The 26,187-nt window shown below is 45.6% G+C and overlaps 1 protein-coding gene across 1 annotated transcript in view; it reads right to left on the reverse strand.

Moving 5' to 3' along the window:
* LOC115095452 (arachidonate 5-lipoxygenase-like) overlaps window positions 1-8,935 on the reverse strand; it is a 172,886-nt gene extending 163,951 nt beyond the window's left edge. Inside the window, exon 1 of the mRNA XM_029609128.1 lies at window positions 8,652-8,935. Within this exon, the coding sequence (XP_029464988.1) occupies window positions 8,652-8,801 (150 nt within the window). The 5' untranslated portion in view covers window positions 8,802-8,935. The remainder of the gene's footprint in view (window positions 1-8,651) is intronic.
* Window positions 8,936-26,187: the final 17,252 nt, after the last annotated feature.

The following is a 26,187-nucleotide window of genomic DNA, read 5'->3' on the forward strand; positions in this document are numbered from 1 at the left end:
GGACATCCTGGATGCAAGAGGACACAGGACCTCCTTCAGCGCTTCTATTGGTGGCCGGGGATGTACAAAGACATTCGGGCATACGTGGACTCGTGTCCCGTTTGTGCCCAACACAAGACTCCAGTGGGAAGGCCGTGGGGACGGCTACAACCCTTGCCGGCACCATCCAAGCCTTGGACGCATATCTCCACCGATTTTGTGGTTGATTTACCTGCTTCTGAAGGACACACAGTGATTTGGGTAGTAATTGACCGCTTCTCTAAAATGGCTCATTTTACGCCCCTGCCCGCTCTTCCCTCTGCTCCTCGGTTGGCTCAACTGTTTATGTCCCATATCTTCCGCCTTCATGGACTGCCGTCCCACATTTCCTCCGATAGAGGTTCCCAGTTCACTGCCCGGTATTGGCGGAGCCTTTGTGCCAAATTTCAGGTTTCCTTGGACTTCACGACCGCCTTCCATCCGCAAGCCAATGGCCAAGTTGAGCGGACTAATCGTACTCTCAAGCAGTTTCTGCGTGCGTATGTCAATTCTAGGCAGGATGACTGGGCGGCTTTGCTGCCCTGGGCGGAGTTTTCCCATAACTACCATCGGTGTACCTCAACCGGCTCCTCCCCGTTTCAAGTTGTGTTTGGCTACCAACCTACTCCTCCGGTGCCTCTCCCTCTGGCGGTACCCTCGCCGGCGGCTCAGCTTACTGCCACTCAGTTCCAGCAATTATGGGTGCACACTCGCCGCATGCTCCGCAAGGCGGCTCTTCTGGCTAAGAAGTTTGCTGACCGGCATCGGAGGCCGGCGCCTCAGTTTCATCCAGGCGATAGGGTGTGGCTGAGCACCAGGAACATTCGTTTGCGAGTTCCTTCGAAGAGATTGGCTCCCCGGTATATTGGTCCTTTTTCCGTGGTCAAGCAGATCGGTCCCGTCACTTATCGCCTGCACCTACCCACCTCTCTTCGCATTCACAACGTTTTCCATGTCTCTTTACTGAAACCTCTGCTCCTCAACTGGCCATCTCGGAAGGCTCCTGTCTCTTCGCCCGTTCAGCTGGAGGACGACTCTACTTATCAGGTCCGTGAGGTCCTCGATGTTCGGCGACGTGGTCGTCGTTGGGAATATCTTTTGGCGTGGGACGGTTTTGGGCCTGAGGAGAACTCCTGGGAACCTGCTGCTAATATCCTGGACAAGGATCTCCTCAAGAGTTTTCATGCCAGCCACCCGGACAAACCCAAGCCTTCTAGGGGGAGGCCTAAAGGAAGGGGTACTGTCATGACTATCGGCCGCGGCAAGCCGCAACCGGGACTTACCGCCGTCCCCAGGGGCCGAACTGACCATCGGCACTGATCAGACCTCGCAGATTTCTTCAGCAGCAGCAGCCGCTGCTGCCCCAAGATGGCCGCGGCGTTTCTCTCCGTGCGGCTAAGCTCCGCCCCCTGACAGCTGCTAGGGCCGCGCGGGCGGCTCTGGCTTGTAATTAAAGAAACACTCACAGGAAGTGAGCAGGCGCCTTCCTGCGGCATTCCAATTGGCTGAAGACTATTTAAGCAAGGTCTGTACCCTCAGACCTTGCCTTGACTTCTTGGCTCCTGCGTTTGTTTTGTTCCTGGTTCCTGTTTGTCCTCCTGAGCTGTTTCCTGGTCTGGCTGACGTTCCTTCTGGTTCCTTGATTCCTGGCGTGGCTGCGGACTTCTCTGGCTTCTGACCCCTGGACTGGCTGCGGACTTCTCTGGCTTCTGACCCCTGGACTGGCTGCGGACTTCTCTGGCTTTTGACTCCTGGACTGGCTGCGGATCTCCCTGGCTCACGACTTCTGGATTGGACTTCTTCACGAGATCCGCGGGGTTTGCTCTTCGACCTGCTGGAGGCGCCAGCATCTGGATTACACGACCTGCAGGAGGCGCCTGCGTCCAGATCTTACTCTTTCCATCTGCAACCCCAAGAATCAGCCTCGCCTAACGACGGTGGTCTACTCGATCATCGTCGAACCAAGGGTCCACCACTCGGTTCACAACAGTTGAAGAACATAATGAGTATTGGGTTAAGCCTGTAATTTTCTGGGAATTGGTTAAGTCAGTGCTCAGGGGTGAGTTGAAAGTTTATGTTTCTAAAAGGAGAAAAGAAATGGACAAACAGATTTTTTACCCTAGAGAAGCAACTAAAAAAAAGTGCTTAAGCTCAGATCTCTCTTTAAGGAATAAAGAGGCCTCTCACACTGCACTTACAGGGCGCTACAGTAAACTTGCATGGGAAAACCAGCGCTCATGTTCAGCGCCCGCTTTTCTGATGTGTGCCCAGCCACCTCTCCTGGGCACATGATACCATAATCAAATGAGGGGTCGCGCTAAAAAGGAGGCACTAGGGACAATAGTGCTCCCCTAGCGTGTCCTTAGCAGTGGAAACCTAGGAGAGGTGGCTGTGAACGGATTTGGAAAACTGACGCTCAATTTTATGAGCGTCCGTTTTCCTAACCTTTCCACAGCCATGGGTTAGGAAAATGGACGCTTGTAATATTGACCATCCATTTTCCTAACCTGACCGCCGGCACACTTTAAAAAAACATTGTTTTTTTTACCTTTTGGTTCCTCTTACTTAATATTGCCACGAAATTAAGTTGGAGGGTGTACAGAAAAATCAGTATTTTCTGCTTTTCCATACACTTTTTTGATCTGCTCAGAATTAACGCCTGCTCTTGGGCAGGCGTTAATTTCTGAGCGTAAAATGTATGGATCGGGCGCACTTTTTTTTTTTTCTGTATCTGGGGCAAATGACTAATAGCCTCATCAAATAGCATTTGCATGTGATGAGCGCTATTAGTTTCAGGGGGGTTTGGACACATATTTGGGACGCACTAAACCCCTTATTGTATAAGGAGTAATGGACATGCATCCTAAACGTCATGGACATGCATCCTAAACGTCATGCATCCTGAGTGCACTTTACTGTATCGGCCTGTTAATGCACTCTTACATAGAAGGGTCCAAAATTATAAACATAAATTGTACCATTTTGGGAATAAAATAGGTAGGCTTCTGGCCAAGACTGTTTGCACTCAGATAGATGTAGACTTATCCTGGTCACTAAAGATGCCAGAAGGAGTGCATCTTCATTTAGATAAGCAAATAGATGAGGCATTAATACTTTTTAATGCACATTTGTACTCTCAAAAGGAGGAGGATAATATAGCTCAATGAGACTTCTTCTTTAGGTTTCTACAGAGGCTCTTGAGAATTTGTGTGCCCGTTTCTCCGGAAGAGATTCAACAAGTGATTAGGTATCTTAAAAATCTCAAAATATCTGGCCCAGATGGGTTTTGAGCACAGTTTTATAAAATACTTGAGAGAAAAGTAGCTGCCCCTTTGTGCAATTTATTTAATTTAGGACCAAAAGAGGCAAGGCCATGCCCTTTCACTAATCAAGCATTTATCTCCCTTATTCCCAAAAAAAGAGAGAGACCCTGAAGACCCAGGTTCTTTTCACCAAATCTCTTCGTTCAGCCAGGATGTTAAACTATGTGCCAAGGTGCTAGCAAGTAGATTAGGAGAGATAGTACCCTCTGGTTGGTACTGATCAATGGAATGGCTTCTAAGGATCTTTCTCTATTACGTGGAACTAAGCAAGGATGCACCTTGTAGTCTCTTTTCTTTGACCTGTGCCTTGAGCCTCTGGTTCAGACACTTCAAACCTCAGAGCTCTATACAGAGATCACAATAGGGAAAGGTGCTGTCAAAAGGAATTTGTTTGCTGACGGCATGCCCTTTGTTCATGACACAGCCAGAGACTTCATTGCCAGTAGCAGTGAAGTTGACTGAAAAATTTTATTTCTTTTCAGGCCTGAAGATTCATTTTTATAAATCAGAGACAATTTATTTATTTTTTTTACATTTTTATATCCCACTAAATCTAAGATCGATAACTGGTGATAAATCTGGAAGGGACTCTTTCCTTAAAATGGGCAGTTCAGAATATGAAATACTCAGGAGCCTATATCGCTAATAATCTGCAGGTCCACATTCAGCAAGCCACTGAGTAGACAAGATATTTGGCTAAAGTTAGCTGGATAGCTTGCTCCATATATTCAGCAAGGTAAACGTCCCACTGAATATATCAGCCTAAACCTAACCGGCTACGTTTGAATATGTCTTCTTTCGGCCAGAGCTTACTACTTAACTGGATATCTTCAAAGATCTTTAAAAAGGGTTCCAGGGTGATCTTGGGAAACTATAGACCGGGAAGCCTAACTTCAATGCTGAGAAAAATCACAGAACATATAGAAAGACATGGTTTAATGGGGCACAGCCAGCATGGATTTACTCAAGAGAAACCTTGCCTCATCAATCTGCTACATTTTTTGAAGGGATTAACAACTATGGTAAGCTGATGGTATAGTGTATTTGGATTTTCAGAAGGCATTTGACAAAGTCTTCCATGAGAGACTTCTGAGAAAAATAAAAAGTCATGGGATAGGAGGCAATATACTGTTTATTTATTTCACAATTCTTATATTCTGCTTCTTCCAACAAATAAGTGATCAGAGTGGACTACATAAATGTATGTCATGCTGGCTGGGGTCAGGGAACTCCCCCTTAGGAGCAGGACAGGACCTCAAGGCTGGACGGAGTTTATCTTCAGCCCAGCCAGCCCCCTCCCCTGCAGGTTGAGTCCTTGGGTTCTGGTTGCTGGTAGAGCTTGGCTTCGGCAGCAGAACAACATGATGTGAGTCTGGGCAGGCTGGATGAGGCGGGACAGGCTGGGCAAGGCAGGGCAGGCACAAGCTGGAACTGAGGTCAGGCACAGACTGGACATTGTGGGCAGAGACGGGCAGGAAGCTGAGGATTGGATACTGGAACAGGTGGAAAGCTTAAGACTGGAGACTGAAGCCTGGATCAGACTAGACAGGACTGGATTTAAGACTGGATCAGACTGGATAGAATGGACAGGATACCAAGCAGGAACTGGGACTATATACAGACACAAGCAGGGCAGGATACTGAGCAGGGACCGGGGCTAGATGCAGACCCAGACTCGGGCAAGGCAAGGCAATGGCAAGGTAGGGAATGAATACCAGGAACTGGACTGGGCAAGGCAGGACAAGACCAGACAAGGGCAAGACTAGACAAGGCAGATCAGGACAGGACCAGACAAGGACTAGACAAAGACATCACAGGCCCAAAGGCAGCAATACAGAAGGTCTATAGGCTGCTAGGCGTAAGACCAAAAGGCCACTAGGTAAAGAGAGGCCTGGAAAGGCCACAAGGCAAGGCATAAGGTGAGAGGAGGCCTGGAGGCCACAAGGCAAAGAAAGGTCCAAGTAGGCCAGAAGACAAGGCAAGAACAGGCCCGGAGGCCACAAGGCAAGGAAAAGCCGAGTAGACCACAGAGCAAGGTACAAGGTAAGAGCAGGCCTGGAAGTCTCAAGGCAAGGACATATCTGAGTGGGTTGCAAGGCAAGAATAGACCCAGAGGCCACAAGGCTAGGAGCAAGGGAAGCATGGCTAGGTCAGAGAGCCAAGGGTGCTTCCATTAAGAGGCATCAATAGACTGGAAGGGCTGGTTTAAGTAATGCAGGAACTGCTGAGTCAGATGGTCAGTGAGAAAGTGGCTGAAATGGCTAGGAGCAGAGCTCACTGGAGGCCTCTGCTGGTGGCGAGGCATCATTGCAGGTAGAAGTAAGGCACAGTGAGGTGGCACTGCAGACAAATTGAGACAGTACCTCCACTTCAAGACCCCTCCTCCTGGTCCCATTTACCATGGGGGATGCAGCCAGCAGATATTTGATTTCTTTTGATCGCAGTTGATGGAATCCAATGTCTCATGGACAACAAAAATGCTTGGCACAAAACAGCAGAACTGGTGTTTTTCTGGAGCAAAATTCATGACCCATGGTCTAGGTCTAAGGTCTCTCGGGAGCTGTGTTCTAGGAGCAGTGCCTTCCTGAGGCATGGAGTGTAAAGCAGAGCTTTGTTGGCACCGAATGGTGGGGTCAGGTACTCTGGAGTGTTGAGGCACTGGATTAGGGGCTCTGGGACATTGAAGTCCTAGACAAATGTCTCTAGCATGTTGAGAAACAGGACCAGGATCCCTTTGATACTGGACAATGGAATAAAAACTTCTCTGAGGCTGGATAGTTGGGGAGCTTCTCTGGAGCTGGAATGTGGACTCAGAGTCTCCCCACATCTGGACCGATAACTCGGGGTATTTCCGAGGCTGGACTGATGACTCAGGATCTCTCAGAAGCTGAACTAATGACACTGGATGTTGCAGTGACTTGGCCTCTGCTCAGGGCATCTCAGAAGCTGGGCTTCTGGCATAGGGTATCTTGGTGGGGCCACTGGCTCAGGCTCTCTGGGTGGCTAGACCACTGGCACAGGGTTACTTGAAGACTGGGCAGCTGGAACAGTGCCTCCCTCTGGGTGCTCAGTGTCTGGAACAGCACCTCCCTCTGGTGCGCAGTATCTGGAAAAATGCCTCCCTCTGGGTGCTTGGATGATCATGAGATGGCAGCAGGAGGGAGTCATACATAGGCTTATCCATGGACATGACACATAAAGGGGGGTCTGCTGTGCACTGCTCTGGGAAATGCATTACAAATTTGTGAACAGATTATATATTCAGCCAGCTAAAGCCTTTAAAGTGGGAATTATCTCCACAGATGTGTATAGCAAATACAAGTCTTGTAAAGGTTCTTATCTTTATTGCATATGGGAATGGCCTAAAACTTCAGTTTTTTGGAACCATATATAGCTGCTATTAAAGGAATGGTTAATTGCTCACTTAGTAAGTCTACCCTATTGTGCTTCTTTGATCAATCTCCCATCTTGGCTTCTTTAAATAAACATCATTCCTTGGTAGTTCGTAAAAGCTTGCTTATAGCCAATAAAAAATGAATAATGATCAAATGGGCGGATGGGGAATTATGGAAATGCCAATTATATAGCACGCTAGTAATGGAATGGATTTCAGCCAAGGAAGGCAGCTCTAGAAAGTGGGAACTTCTCCAAAGTATCTGGAAACTGTTCTTGTTGTCATTGCCTGTAAGATTTAGGAATCTATTCCAGGGACAGAATCTCCCAGTGCAGAATTAGTGCCCCAAATAGCCAATGATAAATTCATGTTAAATCCTCTAGTTAAGCGAAGTCCAAGATCAGACTGGGGTGAGGAAGGAGAGGGGAGGGGTAGAGGGAGGGGATGGGATTTTTTAAATAAATTATTCACAATATCCCCTGGTATACAATATGTTGTTGTTGCTGTTATGCTTTTTTTTTTTTTTTTGTATACTGTTATCACACTTACGGAATTTATTCACTCACTTTTTCTTTGTTCATGTATTTTAATGAAAATTTCAATAAACAGACTTAAATAGAAGTAATGTTATGAAATATATCCACTTATGGTCATGGATACGCTTGTGTTATGCAGTGTTTGAATCCCTGTTGTTTGTGCAAGTTATTATGGATTATAAATAAAATATTACATAAAAAAAAGAATATCAGACTCAGTGGGCCTCCAGTCTTATATTCTGGATATCTGAACAATACAAAATCAAATGCGAAACAGCCCAATCTCTGCCTAGTTCAGCATTGATGGGGAATGCTCGTTTTCTCAAGATCCACTGGGAAAAATGTGTCACATCTTTTCATGGCAGATCAGGGAAACTGAAAAGTGGATGTGCCATTTTCAGTAAATCAGCAGTGAATTTCCTCTGATTCATTTTGAATTTTATGAGCATCCACTTCAGATTTTTCTGCAGATGTGGCTTTTCCTTTAAAAGAGGTTCATTTCATTGAACCAACTGGACAAACCCACAGATTTCTCACCCTACTTTCTTTTAACTGAGCTAACTACAACACAGCCTTCCACATCCCTGTTCCTTTTTGTGGAAATCTGGGAAAAGCATGGGCTGCTCTGTAATAGTAGTACAGAAGCCCATGGGAGTCCCCAGAACCCTACAGACTTTGATTCTTTTTTAATGTAGACTTTTAGAAGGTGGAAAATTAGACATAGCCTAACCTCCACTCCCCCCTTTTAGAGAGGCTTAAAGCCTGGTTCTCCTTGATGATGGACTTCTTGGTTTTAACAGTCTTTTGTAATGTGCCTTTTATGTATTTTTGTCTGTATGTCTTAAAGCTCTGTAAAGCAGGGGGTTTTCTCTTTATATGTCTCTGTGCAGCCTGGTTTATGTGTGGTGGTGCTGTATATAAACCACGAATATGAATATCAATAGCACTAGTAGTACTTTTGTGACTCTGCAACAGTGTGAACTCACTGGTTGCAGCTACTGACTGCACCCCCCTGGCCCGACTAAAACAACTTCCAAGCGCACATACCCTGACTGAAGAGGGAGAGTGATTCCTGTCATGGAGGTATGACCATTCGGGGATAACTAACGCCGAGAAAGTTCAACGTGCGTGAATGTCATCAGACAATAAGTAAAAGCACCACTGTCTCAGAATCCTGCGTCACCTGCGCGCTCTGGCCACGCATTTGATCCTTGCAGCAGCAGCATCATAATAACCACACGGCAAAGCCCCCTAGGGGGCCCGAACAGCTTCATCTGTTGCGATGGTAACTGCACAGGTGAAAGCAATCCCCAGCCAGCGAGCTAACTCGAGAAACCTAACGGAAGCCGTGCCTGCCCCCCCCTGGGATTGGATACTCACCGCGCCTCTTTCAAAGTTATCGTACAAGGTGATGCTCAGCGGGCTTTTCTCGCTGCAGCCGCGGGACCCCTCCAGCGTGATGTAAATGTCACCGTCGGTGCCCGCCAACCACTGGCTTCCTGTGGCCACGGTCACGCTGTACTTCGGCATCGCAGGGAATTCTCCCCCAGCCACTTCAGCCTCTTTGCTTTGGGTGCAAACTTTGCTCCGGGCTTTTTTTTTTTTGTGCCAGTGAATATGTTTCCTTCGCCTTCTCGTCTGCCACCAGTACGAAGCTCTGCTCTCTCTCCCTCCGCCCGAGTTAGGTGCAGAATAAGCGATGCCTTATTTATACAGTCCCTTGCCTTGTGGGGGCAGAGAGAGGGAGGAGGATGGCAAGGGAGGGAGCGTCTGAGCTGGGAGGGGAGATGGCTAATTCCTTGTCCTCTCGCATAGGAAGGCGCCTGGATTACTTCCCCCCACTTTTCGATGTGTATTTTCAGTTTTGTGCATTTCTAGCGCTGCTGACGTGTTTAGCTACTTGTTGCAGAGAAGCAAAACGAAATGAGAGGCGCAAGAGATTCTCCTCCCGGAGCCGTCTTCAAAACTTTCTAAACCAGAGCATGTTGGCGAGTACAGGAAGGTCGGCGTTGAAATGGAAGGTGGTATGTTCTTCAGTACGGTATTGGGGAAAGTGAATTTGCCAAATCGTTATGAGGATGAAACGACATAAACCGCGAAAGTCTGTGTTGTTTACTTTATAGATTGCAGTTACATTTAGTGACGTTCTTTTGGCTATAAGAGTTCCATAAACTATACACACCTTAATTCCTCAAATGCATTTTAAAAACAGAAGGCTTCATTCACTAAAATTAGGTTGTTTTAAAAAAAAACCGTCGGCCCATAGAGGGTTATCATTATCAATAAATGAATTCCAGCCTACCTTTAAAAAAAATGCTTGCAGGGAGGAAGGTGTGCATGTTGGATTCGAAAATAATTTAGGATTTAGAAATACATAACAACATACGGGCTGATACAGTAAAGGTCCCGGCGCACGCACAGGCCACTCTCCTGTGCGCGCGATTCTGTATTCAAATGAGGGCCTGCGGCAAAAAGAGGCGCTAGGGACACTAGCGCATCCCTAGCGCCTCTTTTTGGACAGGAGCGGAGGCTGTCAGCGGGTTTGACAGCCGACGCTCAATTTTGCCGGCGTTGGTTCTCACACCCACTGACAGCCATGGGTTCGGAAACCGGACACCGGCAAAATTGAGCATCCGGTTTTCAACCAGCGAGCCACAGGCCGATTTCAAATTTTTTTTTTAACTTAATATCGCCATGATATTAAGTCGGAGGGTGCACAGAGAAGCAGTAAAAACTGCTTTTCTGTGCACTTTCCCGGTGCCTGGAGAAATTAGCGCCTACCTTTGGGTAGGCTCTAATTTCTGAAAGTAAAATGTGCAGCTTGGCTGCACATTTTGCTTTCTGAATCACATGGGAATACCTAATAGGGCCATCAACATGCATTTGCATGTTGCGGGCGCTATTAGGTTCGGCGGGATTGGACGTGCATTTTCGACGCGCTATTACCCCTTACTGAATAAGGGGTAAAGCCTGCGCTTCAAAAACGAGCATCCAATCGCACTGTACTGTATCGGCCTGTCTGTAAATACCAGCAGATAAGGACTAATTGGCCCATCCAGTCTGCCCAGTATTTTTGATCACTGCCGAGGATATGTCCCAGTTGCCAGCATCAGTTTTATCCCCAATTTCTCTCTCCCTAGCTCCTACGGTGTAAGCTCAGGGCTGGCTCTGACTAGCACAAAATCCACACACCGGACTTGTTGCATCCCTATTTCGCCACGGACAACACAACAGATCAGCAGCAAAGTCGCTCCTGCCCGTGCAACTCTGGCGTTCTCATCCTGCTGCCGCTGCCTGCCACTTCACCCATAAATTGCATCTCTGTTCATCCGAGGAACCTCTGCCCCCCCACCAAGGACAGGAAGGAATACCTGGTTCATTCAGGCCACACAGGCAACCTCCCTCCTCCTTCCTCATCTCGGGCTAGGCTGGCACTGATGCACCATTGCCAGTTCTTTCACTGTGTCACCATCCCCCAAATTATGCCACCCTAGATAGCTGCCTAGTTGGCCTAGAGATTTGGCTAACGCTGTATTTAGAGAGTAAAGAAACTACAGTGGATATTATTATTATTATTATTCAGTTATTTGATATACTACATTTCCATTAAGAAAACCATCAGAAAGGTTTACAATACAATTACATGAAAAAAGGGACAGGAAAGATATAATACAAACTTTCATATATCCATCAAGTTTCCATTATGGGTGGGCAGGGGTTTTTTGGGAGGGTTTTTTTCATTTCATTTTAGTTTTTGTTTCGTTGCTGAGGTGTTTTGTTTTGTTTATTTTGATTTCTAGATTTTGTGCATGTTATTTTCCCACTGTTGTTGACCCTTCTTATGTTATTTTAAACAAAAGCACACCCCTAGTTTCAACAAAGTACTAGTAGGACTTCAACCTCTCCCTGCATCCGTCTTTTTACAAAGATTGCCACGCACTCATTAACCACACCGACACCTGATTGGAATCAAATAGGCCGCAGCTTTATTACCAAACACATAACAATCGGCCTGGGCCAACAGTAACACCAAAAGACTAGACCCCGGTGATCATCCGCCTCATCCCCAGCAAGATGAACACCCCCAGGCCACGCGGCCTCAGGCCACTGGCAGCTCCACGTCTCCACATCACACGACTCCCACCACAGACCAGCAAGAAGTCGTTCCTGGAACAACTGCGCCCAATTGCTCCAACCCGAGAATTTCCAGATCTGACCATCTGATCAAGTCAGCAAACCCTTCACCGTACCGCTGAAAGTTGAATCAGGCTCGGGCAACCTGAGACTCGGGCAAACCCCCACTTAAACAAGCAACAATAATAGTAATAATAAGAACATAAGAACATAAGAAATTGCCATGCAGGGTCAGACCAAGGGTCCATCAAGCCCAGCATCCTGTTTCCAACAGAGGCCAAAACCAGGCCACAAGAACCTGGCAATTACCCAAACACTAAGAAGATCCCATGCTACTGATGCAATTAATAGCAGTGGCTATTCCCTAAATAAAATTGATTAGTAGCCGTTAATGGATTTCTCCTCCAAGAACTTATCCAAACCTTTTTTGAACCCAGCTACACATGGCAACAAATTCCAGAGTTTTATTGTGCGTTGAGTGAAAAAGAATTTTCTCCGATTAGTCTTAAATGTGCTACTTGCTAACTTCATGTGATGTGTGTACACATTTGAATAGTAGTGGGCTAATGCGGGCTGATACGTAGTCGCGTGATTGAGCAGATTCAGGCTATAGGCTTGAAAACGGATGACGTGATGACGTACACACATTTAAAGAGTGGTAGGGTAGCCTTAGTTTATATGCAGTGCAGCGTTTTTGCCGATAGAAGGAGAGGTATGCTGGTATTTGCACTTCAAATGGTGTTAGTTTGCGGTAACTTTTGGAATGGAATGGTAAAGTATGATTGAATTACTGTTATACCCCTTATAAATAGTAGTCAGGTGAAGACATTTTGGAAGATGTGGATTCACTGAATTGTTGCAAAAATATGGCTTGGTGAAAAAATATGGCTCGGTGAGCAGTATAAAGTAATTCCAGGTTAGTAGATTAATATGATGTGAAGTGAATTAGGTATATTTTGACATTGAGTAGGTGGCAAATGGTGTTTCATTTTTGCATTTATACAGTGAAGAAGTGGTAAAGTGATCGAGGCAACAGAGATTGCTTTAAAATAATGAGGAATTGGAAGCGTTCAGAATTTGTTTAGTGAGAGGAATAAAGGTGAGTGTGATGACGGTAGAAACAATGACTAGGGTAGTTGTTTTTTAATATATTTAAATTTTTGAAAATGTTTAAAATTAATGGTTAATAAAAATTAAGTACGGGATGCATTTACAAAGGTTTTTAAATAATTTTTTAATTTTTTAATTAAAAATAAGTTTTTAATGGCAGTGTTTTAATAATGGAACGATTTTTTATTTAAGGTTCCCTAATTACATTGGATTGGCAGTAACAGCCTGGTTGGCGTTATAGACGTCAGAGAATGTTATCCAAGAGCTTTCAAATGTGAATATAAAGCTAATCCCCTGAAGAAACCAAAAGGGTGAAACAGGAGCTTCCTGTCGGGACAGCAGTTGACTTGAGGTTAAGAAGGGACAGGTATTGAAAGGATGACAACAAGGATATATAAAAAAAAGGACTTGGAGTGAAAAGGTTTTCTTATAGTGCAATAAAGTATATTGGTAATTGTGTGTTTAGGGGACAACAGGATTTAAAAACTCCACAGGTGTGAAAAAAATAAGGTGATACATTGTAATTGAAGGGATATGTTTACATTGTATTAATGTTTATTGCAACATTTATGTGTTTGATGTTAAAGTGATGTTTTAAAAAAAGTGTGTCTATAACATGCTGTTTAGTTGAATGAATGAGTGAGTGTATGGCAATGTAGGGTGTTTTATGTATGCTTTTAAACAAATATATGGAATAAAATATGTAATGTATTTAATATGTGAATACGGGTATATTGTATGTAAATCTATCATATAGAATACCTGTATTGAACCCAGTGCAGGGAGGTACATTTTCTGTCCCTTTTTTTTTTTTGCCTGCCAGCAGCCGCTGACCTCACTTTTCATCTGCTGCTGGCGGGTTGGGCTCCACCAGTGGCGTCAAGGCCTTCTCTGTTCTTCGGCCATTGGCGGTTAAGTTTTGCCAGCGGCACGTGAGGCATTCTCTGTTCATAGGCCACCGGTTCATTGGCTCCACTAATAGCCCACAGGGCCTCCACCTTAGTTCTTCTGCCGCTGGGGGGGGTTGGGCTTTCCCAGTGGTCCACAGGGCCTTCTCTTTTGTTGTTCTGCCACCAATTGGGCTCTACCGGAAGCGCATGCAATGTCTCTGCTTTTTCAATTGCCAGTGGGGGGGGGAAACCCGCCGACATGTCCCTAAATAGGTGTCTGTTGGCAAGGTGATGTAGCCGCTGGAGGAGCTTTTTGGGGGACATTTTATGCCGCTCCAAAACTTTTCCATCTGAGGTGGCCACCTCACCCTGCCTCATAATAGAACCGTCCCTGAACATATCATATTTGAAATTGCTTCTAAAACTGTTAAAACCAACACCTATTTTTTTTTTTTTGGGGTGGTCATTTCTGTGACAGCCCACATTAAAAAGTTGTCAAAAAAACATGCATACATTATATCAGTTTTCAAAGCAAACTTACCATACATGCATATGTTGACTTTAAGCATCATCCCTCCAAACCTATCTGCACATAACTGAACCTCTTAAACTGTCCAAACCCTTCCCCCCACACCCCACCAAACCCCTGGCTGGCTCCAGGAATGCCATTGCTCAGACCAGGTAAATTTACACACATATAGGCCATGTAAGCTTTACTTCTGTATCAGGCAGGCAGCTTTATGTTATTTCCACAAGAAAAGCACTATTTTTTCCTGCCAAAATGCCTTTGAAAATTACCCTTCCTAAGTTTTATCCCAGAATACTGACCACATTTTGGGAGGTATTATTTTATAACCTTATACACTTTTTACCCAAACCTTTTTGTCCAGTTCACCCTTTATATATATATACACCTACTTTCATATATTGAAAAGAGTATGATACTATCTAGAGCGATGATGACATTTTAAAGCATACTTGTATAAGATCTGGCTCATTTGTGCGCACAGCTCAACGTCACTAGCAAGTAAACAGTACAAAGGCTTTAACCGTTGATTGCTTTGTGTATTGGATAAATCAGGTTTTCTTTCCAGTTCTTGCAGTGTCAGCATGTCCCATTTTACATCATCTGTCCTAGGAGGTAACAATCAAACTGTCCACATTGATGGGACAGTTTGATTAAAGCTTTGGGAAGCTTTTACCCTTGGGGATTTGCACCAATAATCATAGCAAAATTAAACAGATAATTTTGCTTTGAGCGCATATTTTTGGAAAATCTGCACACCTCATTGCATCCCCTGATCTAACCTTGCCCATGAGAATGCCTCTGCACAGTATGCGGCATAAATTCATGTGCTATTTATTTATTTAATTACTTCTCGGTGGGGGGTGTTTCTATACTGCACCTACAGCAAGCTGACCAAGGCGGTTTACAACATACAGAAAATAAAATCAATAAAAATACACAGTGCATGCACATTTACTTGCATAAAGGGCAGGCAAATCGTAAAAGCCCGTTTCTTCGGGTAAAACAATGTTTTACCTGAGGAATTGGCTTTGGTTGCCGCCCTCCTGAAGTGCAACTTTCATACTGCGCGCACAAATGTGAAGTCTGTGTTGTATTTTTTACCCTCGGACTTTATATCAATTTTCAAAGGGAAAGCTTTCCCTTTGAAAATTGGATTTATGGGAAGGAGGCGCACAGACCTGCACCTGCTGTTTATGCAGGTGCATTTTCTAGCAAAATTACACATGTACCCGTATGTGCATAACTGTGCATGTGAAAGTGCTGAGCCCTCCCTGACTCAGTCCCCAGGAATACCTCCTCTCTCTGTGCACAAAAGTACATGTGTGCCAGTACCATGCACGTATTGTTGGGTGCAGAAAGTGTAGGCAATTTTCAAAGAATCCAATTTGCCCTAGATCTCATAACCTTCAGGACATCAACGAAAATGTGATTCTTTGAAACAGCTTTTGGTCACAACTGAGGACACAGATCTTATTGGGGACTCTGTATATAACCCCTCGCTGTACTCCAACTAAAAGTACAAACTTTTCTAGACTGTACATTTATGTACTGTATCCCAGGCACAAACTTTACTGGAAACTGTATTCCATGAGGTATACATACTAGGGGTGTGTTGGGTTTTTCTTTCCCTTTGTTTTTGTTTTTGGTTTTTTTTGTGTGTGATTTCATCTTTAAAATGGGCCGTGGGCTTCTTTTTTCGGGTTACCCTAATTTTGTAGATAGTGCACACTAACGGGAGTTAGTGCACAACAATTTCCATTAGTGTTCACTAACTCCGAACTTATGAGATAGCATTCAAGTCACGTCATTTTAGGCACATTGGACGTCAGTGTACACATTGCATGAGCGAGCACAGCACCTGCTTGCCTGCCTTTGACAGCATGTGCTTCAGAAGCAGCCAACTAGCAAGTTGCTAGTAGCAACAACAAGAGTGTGTATATGGAAGTGAGTGCCACGTGGAGCAGCAGCAGTCCAGAATCCACCCGTCATCTCATTGTAAGTTGCCTCATTGGCCAGTTCAGTTCTGTCACAAATCCTTCTGCAGTTTTTTTTTAGACTAAGTAAAAAGTAATAGTTTTGTAATGTTAATTAATGTTATAGTCCCCTCACAACCTCTCTTGCTCTCTCTATCCACCAGTCTTCCTCCACAGAGTTCATGGAACTTTACATGGCAGTAGAATTCAACAGATACACAAACCAGTTTCTCTCTCTCATTAGTCTCATGTACACCATTGTCTCTCACTTCCCAACCAGTCACCATCCACATCAGGCTCTTTCTCTCTCTCGGTCTCAATTCCCTATCCATGCCAGTCTATCTGTTTCTGTCTCTCACCAGTCCCAACCTTTCCCCTCCCCCCCCCCCCCCCACACACAAATATTCATACCTGTACACTAGGCTGTCCCTCCCTCACTAGTCAGTCACGACCCCAAGCAGTCTTCTTCTTACCTATCACTCCATACAGTCACTCCAGTCCCTCACTCTCTCACCAGTCACCTCTCCCCCTGTTGTAGTCATTTTTTTTGTTATTTTTGCTGAGGATGTATGTAGAGCTTGGGCTGTATGGATTCAGAGTTCTCACCCAGACACAGACTAGTTTGAAGGCTACAGACCAACCTCTGAGTGAACTCATATTTACTGTTTTGCATTGTGAAATGATTACGAACGGCAAGAATCTGTTTAATTAGTTATTCCAGTAGGTCTATGATGAGAAAGCAAGCAATTAACTTATACTAAAGCCTGAGAGAGAGTGAAGGCCACACAGTAGGGGTGTGCATTCGTTTTCGCCGTATTGGCAATCCGCAACGTATACTGCACTATTCATAGTATTCGTGGGGAAGCGAAACATATAGCGATTCCCCACGAATACACGAATATTTGCCGAATTATACGGCCCCCTAAATAACAATTTAAACAGCCCCCCCTCCTGAACCCCCCCAAGACTTACCAAAACTCCCTGGTGGTCCAGTGGGGGGGTCCGGGACCCATCTCCTGCACTCACACCCTCGGTGCCGGTTTCATCATGGGCCGATAGCCTTTGTCACAGGGGCTACCGGTGCCATTGGTCAGCCCCTGTCACATGGCCATTGGCACCATCTTGTGCTCCTACCATGTGATAGGGGCTGACCAATGGCACTGGTAGCCCCTGTGACATAGTAAGGGCAAGGCTATCGGCGCCATTTTGATTCCTGGCACCCGACGGCACGAGTGCAGGAGATCGCTCCCGGACCCCCGCTGGACCCCCAGGGACTTTTGGCCAGCTTAGGGGGGGCCTTCTGACCCCCACAAGACTTGCCAAAAGTCCAGTGGGTGTCCGGGAGCGACCTCCTGCAATCGGGCCGTTTTGCCAGTATTCAAAATGGCGCCGGCGCTACCTTTGCCCTCATGAGGGCAAAGGCTAGCGCCGGCGTCATTTTGAGTACTGGCAGCCGCTAGCCTTTGCCCTCACAATGTCACCGACCATCGGCCCCTGTGACATAGTAAGAAAATGAGAACATAAGAAAATGCCATACTGGGTCAGACCAAGGGTCCATCAAGCCCAGCATCCTGTTTCCAACAGTGGCTGCTGGACTTTTGGCAAGTCTTGTGGGGGTCAGGAGGCCCCCCCAAGCTGGCCAAAAGTCCCTGGGGGTCCAGCGGGGGTCCGGGAACGATCTCCTGCACTCGTGCAGTCGGGTGCCAGGAATCAAAATGACGCTGATAGCCTTGCCCTTACTATGTCACAGGGGCAACCGGTGCCATTGGTCAGCCCCTGTCACATGGTAGGAGCACAAGATGGCGCCGATGGCCATGTAACAGGGGCTGACCAATTGCACCAGTAGCCCCTGTGACATAGTAGGTCAAAGGCTATCCGGTGCCATTTTGATCTGGTATCGAGGGTGTGAGAGTTCAGGGGATGGGTCCCGGACCCCCCGCTGGACCACCAGGGAGTTTTGGTAAGTCTTGGGGGGGGTCAGAAGGGTGGGGGGTTGTAGTAAATTTTAATTTTAGCCGGGCAACGAATAGGATTAGACGTATAACCGTATCGGGGTGCCATATGGACGTATGCATCATATCTGCCCCCCGACGAATACGTATCCCGAATGCAACATATGGCGTCCCTCTGCACATCCCTACCACACAGCTGCGCCTGAGATTGATAAGAACTTAGAGAGAGAGAATATCGCTGCTTTTCCCAAGCATTTTAGTGTATAAGGAGTAATAACAGTGAGAGAGAGAGGGAGAGTGCGCTTCTGGACATGATAGCACAGGCTGATCCTTTGGAAACATGTAAGCTTTTTATATACATGTAGCAATTGTTATTATCTACCATTACTTTTTCTATATAATCTGATTTTATTTGTTCTGTCCTCCTATTGCTCAAATAAACTTACTTTCCTAAGTACCTAGAACCGTGATGTACCGAATCAAAGTATGTGTGTGGCTATTTGTGTAGGGAATAAGCTCCTGGGTTCAAGCCCGCAGGTATAATCCAATTATGTGTGCTTATATTGGGTAAGCCCCCGAGGTAGTCCTGTAGCCCCCCCCCAGGTCAGAGCCCCTGGACAGAATGCCAGTGTGCACGGTCTGAACACAGAACATCACCCCCCTCCCCACACACACACACACACATACCAGCTGTTTCTCTCTCTCTCACAAGTCACCATCCCAATCAGTCTTTCTATTACCTGACACTCCATACATTCATCACAGTCCCTCATTTTCTCACCAGTCACCTTCCCCCCTCTCTCTCACCAATCACCATCCCAACCAGTCTTTCTCTTACCTGTCACCCCAGTATTGTGATCCTGCCTGTTATGCAGCCTCCCAACCACCAGAGGTCCCCATGGAGCTGCTCCGACTCTCGCTTCAGTCATATGACTAATGAAAGAATTAAAACTCTTCAAAAAAGGCTTAAAAACATGGCTCTTCAAAAAAGCATTTCACAGTGAGGTAGCTGAATAACAACACATAAAAACAGCTGAAAGTCACCTTTAAAAAAGCAGACTTGCTTATTTTTTATTATTTTTCTCATATTTAAGTATTAAATTAGAAAGACAGTATAAACATATGATTACACTAACAATCATAAATGGTAACCAAACCCATTCACCATTTAGAGTATATTATTGAACTATGTAACCGTTTAATACTGGCACCTTATGGATAATTTAGAAACTAAACCAAACATATTTGTGCCTAGCTGTAAACCGTTGTGATGGTGCTCTACTGAACGATGGTATAGAAAAAGTTTTAAATAAAAATAATAAATAAATAAATAATCTATGTGATCCCATGACTCAGCAAGGCACTGTCTATTTAACCCTGCTTTTAGCTGTGCCCTCTACATTATCATTGAGTTCTCTAGCTCTCTGCTTGGCCCTGTCCTGCCTTGGACTGCTCTCTGGCCTCTGGGTATTCCAGTTTTGTTTTGCCTCTTGGCATTCCCTGGCCTTGTCTTGTGGCCTTCTCAGGCCTTCTGCCCTAGCCTTGCTCTGGTGGCCTCTCTGGCCTTCTGCTTTTGCCTGTGGCCTTCTTTGGCCTGCTTTCTAGCTTGTTGCCTTCTGGCTCTTGTGTTTTTTGTCTGTTCTGATTAGTCCTGTTCTTGTTCTGTCCTTGTCCTGTTCTGTTCCATTTGTTCCAGCCTACTCCAGTGTTCCTGCCTGTTCCGATGTTACATGCCTGCCTCTGACCCCGGTCCTGGATTTCTTTGGTCTCCAAGTCCAGCCTGCACCACAACTCCAGCCACAGTCTAAATCCTGCCAGCCGCCAGAACCCAAGGGCTCAACCTGCGGGGAAGATGGCTGGTATAAGCCAAAGATCCTTAGTCCTGTCTGGACACAGGACACAGGTCTGTCCAGAAGTCCTGGCTTGTCCCTGTGGGGGTTTACCAGCCTTAACCGGGTCCATAGCCATAGCAGAATAAAAAGGCCATATCGTCCCCGTGGCAGCGGGTCCAGGACTTCTTTTCTGCCTGGTAAGCCCAGTGAAAATTTTTCTGACTAGTTAGAACCCCAAGGATTTCCAAAGTGTTACATGAGTAAATTTTACAGTTATGCCATATGGGAGTGCAAGAGGTGTACATTTCTATATATCTAGAGACTTGTTTTAGATATCCTATGCCTAAATCCAGTTCTGTAAAAATACCTGCTCTCCCAGAAACTCCAGTTCTCAGAGCACTTCCTTCTGTCCCTTGTTACTGGGAATGCAAGGGGTGAAAATGTATGAATTCCATATCTTTAGAGGATGGCCTTAAATGAGAGGCAGAGCTGTAGCCAGGCAATTTGGCACCTATCGACAAGTGAAAACTGCAGCCTCACCCATTACACAACACATGACACCACAAGTTGGGAGACTCAGTTCAATATTTGTACAACAATGCCCACGGCCGTGTGAGGGTGGTGCCTTAGGAAAACTTTAAAGCTTGCACACCCACTCCATCACACCCTCCTCACACACAATTAAAAAGTATGCATTTATAATAACAGATTTTACAAGAAAAAGAACATTCAAAGCACAATTTTCTGAGGTAAAAATATCACTTACAATATGTATGTTGAGGTACATTTTAAAAAAGAGCGCGCGCGCGTACTTTTTTTCGGGCACCAGGTGCGAACAAGAGTACACGGGATTTCAATAGATACGCGCGTAGCTGCGCGTATCCATTAAAATCCGGGGTTGGCGCGCACAAGGCTGCCAAAAATCGGCAGCCTGCGCGCGCCGAGCTGCGCAGACTGCCTCCGTTCCCTCCGAGGCCGCTCCAAAATCAGAGCGGCCTCGGAGGGAACTTTCCTTCGCCCTCCCTTCCCCTACCTAACCCACCCCCCCCGGCCCTATCTAAACCCCCTCCTACCTTTGTTGGCAGATTTACGCCTGCTGAAAGCAGGCGAAAATCTGCGCGCGCCAGCGGGCTGCTGGCGCGCCATCACCCAACCTGGGGGCTGGTCCGGAGGCCTCGACCACGCCCCTGGGCCGGCGTCACGCCCCGACATGCCTCCCGCCCCGAAATTAGTGCCGCCCACCCGACACGCCCCCAACACGCCCCCGACATGCCCCCGACACGCCCCCTTTGCCAAGCCCCGGGACTTACGTGCGTCCCGGGGCTTGCACGCCCGCCGAGCCTATGCAAAATAGGCTCGGCGCACGCAGGGGGGGGGTTGGGGTAGGTTTTCGGGGGGTACGCGCGTACCCCTCTGAAAATCTACCCCATTATATTTACATGTACTGCTGAGGTACCAACCAGAAAACCTTGCAAAAAAACAAGAGATGTTTGGAACCTATATGAATTAGGCCTTCTGTAATACATCTTGGGCATGGGCATGACCCTCAGAGAGTCACAAGAAAAAAGAAATTCTATATAAAAATAGCACTAACTACCAGCACTCAAACAGCAACAACCCTTCCTATGAAAGTTAATACTATAAATATTACAGCAGGCCTAAAATAGTAATAAACCTTCTATTAGGAAAACAGAACAATCCAAGCTGCTATAGATCCCTATACAGAAATACACACTAATGGAATAACTCACTTCAGTCACACATGGAAAACACAGATAGATCCTCAAATATAGAATAAAGAGACCATACAGTATAAATAGAAATGTACAGACAAAAACTGAACTGGAAATTGCAGCAAGCCAAATTCTCTATGCACTTCAACAATGTAAAAAGCAAAAACATTACCATTCCTCATAAAACAAAAGTATTAAAACCATACCAATAAAAACAATAATTCAAAACAATTAATGAATAGAATAATATTCAATAATTAAAAATTCATATAAAAATCTTCTAAACATTAATAAAATATTTCAAAACAGACACATCAAATAACACCCAAAAAATGTACTCTGAGAGAATCTCCCACTAGACAGGTTGTGTACTGGCTGGGCAGAAACCCTCCCGACCCTGCCCAGAACCACCAACCAGGATTTTCTAGGCTAAACTAGCTGGGCCTGTAAAATAACAAAAACTAAGCTCCTACTCTACCTTTGAACTTCATACTAACCAAAAAAGGACTGTTTCCCAAGCTGTAGCAAGGACGTGGTTATATACTGTTGCAAATGGGACAGCCATTCCAGACTCCATAGAACGAGGGTCTGTATTTCAATGGATCCTCCCATTATCCATCCTACTCTAACTAGTGGACACTAAATACCCAGGACTTACTGGTAACCTGAAAAGATGCCCAGGTTACAAACATATATATATATATTTTTTTTTTTTTTCTAACAGGGCAATGAGAACTTTGAGAACAAGTTGAATCTACTTCCACTTCCCTTCATCCCCTTGTTCCTCCCCCACCCCACCCCCCACCCCCAGGGCAATGAGATCATTTGCCCTGGACTAACAGCCCGTCCTGTACTTCCTGCAGGATCTGCTGCCAGCCCTTGTAGTATGCAAAGAAAGTACAGGAAACGAGGGAAGATGGGAGAGTTTTGGAGAGAAGGATGCAGGTCCTGGAGACCACTGTGGAACAGAGGGCATCACAGAAGATGCCAGTACCATCAGCTGCAGAGCGGGAACCCAAGACCCATGCATCTTCTTCTCCAACAGCCTAAATTTTCACTTGCTGTTGTCCAAGAGCAATGTTCTCATTTCTCTGGGGCTTCACGTTCCTAAAAAGTCCCCCCCCCCCTTCATTTAAATAATATATTAATATTTTATACTTTCAATTCATGTGTAAATAAAAATATTTGTACTTCAACAAAGAACTGTGTGCCTGTTCCTTGCCCCTTTTGGTAGACTTATTTGGATGCCCTTGAAGCCATCAGCCTGAGCTTTAGTAATATTTGCACCTTTATCAATAATGAAAAATCCATTCAAAACCATTTCACTGCTTGTAACTAGCCCATGCCATGCTTCCATCATCCCCTGGATTACATCCAAGATATTTTTATTTGAGTATGGGACCACTGAGAGGAGAGGTTCACCTTGCTGGTGGCTGAAGAGGATCGGTAAGTATTGCTTTGGAAAATTTTAGAACTTAAAAAATGTTGGGAAGAGTTAAACTATTGGGGTATATTCTTGTGTGTGTGTGTGTGTGTGTGTGTGTGTGTGTGTATGGTTGTTATAAAAAGAGGGAGGGAAAGAGAACCACATATAAGCTTATATGTGGTTCTCTTTCCCTCCCTCTCACCTCTAGCTCATCCTTTGATTTAGAGGCAAGAGACACTTTCACGTTAAAAATCAATCAGCCTTTTATCTATAAGATAGGATTGCCCCAGGCTTTATCAAGAGTTTAATTATCTGATTGTAGGTCACTACCAGATTAATTAATGAATATACCAATAAATGTAAAGATCTCTAATTCTATGCATTCCTACTCTCATAGCAACCTAAACTTAACTAGGAGCTCAAAAATAATTAAGCTGAAGGCAGCAGTCCAACAGCAAGAGGGGGGTCTTCCAGTCTTTATCATCAAGTGTAACATGTATGATTTTGTACCCACCAGTGAGAGTTTGTATGTGTGCACCCGGTGCAAAGAGCTCCTGTCTCTCAGAGAATAGCAGACCTGGAGGAGCTGAGGGAGACAGAGAGGTATATAGATGAGACCTTCATGGACATAATAGCCAAGTTCCAACTCCAGTCAGGTGCTGCCTTGGAGGAGGAAGGTCTCCTGGTCAGAGCATATCAACCTGGTGCAGCACGAAGTGATCCTGTAGCAAGGACCTGCTCTCCAGATGATGCATTGTCCTCTTACACCAAGGATGTGTCTTCTATCATGGTTGGTGATTTGATTATTAGGAATGTAGATAACAGGGTGGCTGGTGGACATGAGGATTGCCTGGTAACATGCCTGCCTGGTGCAAAGGTGGCAGACCTCACGCATCACCTAGATAGTATTTTACACAGTGCTGGGGATGAACTGGCTGCCATGGTACATGTGGGCACCAATGGCATAGGAAAATGTGAGAGGAAGGTTCTGGAAGCCAAATTTAGTATTTTAGGTAGAAAGCTGAAATCCAGAACCTCCAGGGTAGCATTTTCTGAAATGCTTCCTGTTCCACGCACAGATCCCCAGAAGCAGGCAGAGCTCCGGAGTCTCAATATTTGGATGAGACAATGGTCAAGGAAGAGGGATTCCGTTTTGTAAGGAAATGGGGAACCTTTTGGGGAAGGGGGAATCTTTTCTGAAGGGACAGGCTCCACTTTAACCAGGGTGGATCCAGGCATCTGGCACTAACCTTTAAAAAGGAGATAGAGCAGCTTTTAAATTAGAACAAAGGAGAAAGCTGACAGTCATTCAGCAGCACATGGTTTGGAGGGAGGTATCTTTGAAGGAAATTAATGAAGCAGGAGAGTTAGGGTATCCCAACAGGGAGGTTCGAATAATAGCAAAAGCAGTCCATGTTCCTAAAAGTAAAGACTCACCTGAGCTAAAAGACTCCAAAATATCCATATCAACTGAAAAGCAGGCTGTTAATACAAACAAAAAAAAGACACTTTGAATTGTCTGTATGCCAATGCCAGAAGTCTAAGAAGTAAGATGGGAGAGTTAGCGTGTATAGCAGTGAATGATGAGATAGACTTAATTGGCATCTCAGAGACCTGGTGGAAGGAGGATAACCAACAGGATACTGCCATTCCATGTATAAATTATATTGCAATGATAGGGAGGAGCAACTTGGTGTGTGTGTGTGTGTGGGGGGGGGGGGGGGGTGCTTTATGTCCGGGAGATCATAGAGTCCAACAGGGTATAAGGATCCTGCATAAGACTAAATGCACAATAGAATCTTTATGGGTAGAAATCCCATGTGTGTTGGGGATGAGTATAGTGATAAGAGTATACTATTGTCCACCTGGCCAAAATGATAAAACGGATGATGAAATGCTAAGAAAAATTGGAGGAGCTAACCAAATTGTTAGTGCAATAATAATGGAAGATTTCATTATCCTAATATTGACTGGGTAAATGTAATATCAGGACATGCTAGAGAGATAAAGTTCCTGGATGGAATAAATGGCAGTTTTTTGGAGCAATTGATTCAGGAACCAACAAGAGAAGGAACTATTTTAGATCTAATTCTTAGTGGAGAGCAGGTTTTGGTTAGAAGTAATGGCGGTGGGGCCACTTGGCAGTACTACTACTACTACCTAACATTTCTATAGCTCTACACGACATATGTACAAGCATACAAAAAATACAAACATACAAAAAGACAGTCCCTGCTCAACAGAACTTACAGTCTAATAAGACAAACAAATCGGACAAAAGACTTGGGGTATTTCATAAAGCAAGACAATGGCTAAAAAGAAAAGAAAGTTAGTTAACAAGAGTAAAACAGAGAATCAAGCATAAGATTTAAAAGCGGTTTCAAAAAGGTGGGTCTTTAGTAGGGATGTGAATCGTTTTAGGACGATTAAAATTATCGTCCGATAATTTTAATATCGTCTTAAACCGTTATGGAACACAATACAATACAGATTCTAACGATTTATCGTTATAAATCGTTAGAATCGTGAGCCGGCACACTAAAACCCCCTAAAACCCACCCCCGACCCTTTAAATTAAATCCCCCACCCTCCCGAACCCCCCCCCCCCAATAACTTAAATAACCTGCGGGTCCAGCGGCGGTCCGGAATGGCAGCGGTCTGGAACGGGCTCCTGCTCCTGAATCTTGTCGTCTTCAGCCGGCGCCATTTTCCAAAATGGCGCCGAAAATGGCGGCGGCCATAGACGAAAAAGATTGGACGGCAGGAGGTCCTTCCGGACCCCCGCTGGACTTTTGGCAAGTCTCGTGGGGGTCAGGAGGCCCCCCACAAGCTGGCCAAAAGTTCCTGGAGGTCCAGCGGGGGTCAGGGAGCGATTTCCCGCCGTGAATCGTTTTCGTACGGAAAATGGCGCCGGCAGGAGATCGACTGCAGGAGGTCGTTCAGCGAGGGTTCCGGCGCCTCGCTGAACGACCTCCTGCAGTCGATCTCCTGCCGGCGCCATTTTCCGTACGAAAACGATTCGCGGCGGGAAATCGCTCCCTGACCCCCGCTGGACCTCCAGGAACTTTTGGCCAGCTTGTGGGGGGCCTCCTGACCCCCACGAGACTTGCCAAAAGTCCAGCGGGGGTCCGGAAGGACCTCCTGCCGTCCAATCTTTTTCGTCTATGGCCGCCACCATTTTTCGGCGCCATTTTGGAAAATGGCGCCGGCTGAAGACGACAAGATTCAGGAGCAGGAGCCCGTTCCGGACCGCTGCCGTTCCGGACCGCCGCTGGACCCGCAGGTTATTTAAGTTATTTGGGGGGGGGTTCGGGAGGGTGGGGGATTTAATTTAAAG

This window comes from Rhinatrema bivittatum, chromosome 7 (genome assembly GCF_901001135.1).
Source record: "Rhinatrema bivittatum chromosome 7, aRhiBiv1.1, whole genome shotgun sequence".
Taxonomy (NCBI): domain Eukaryota; kingdom Metazoa; phylum Chordata; class Amphibia; order Gymnophiona; family Rhinatrematidae; genus Rhinatrema; species Rhinatrema bivittatum.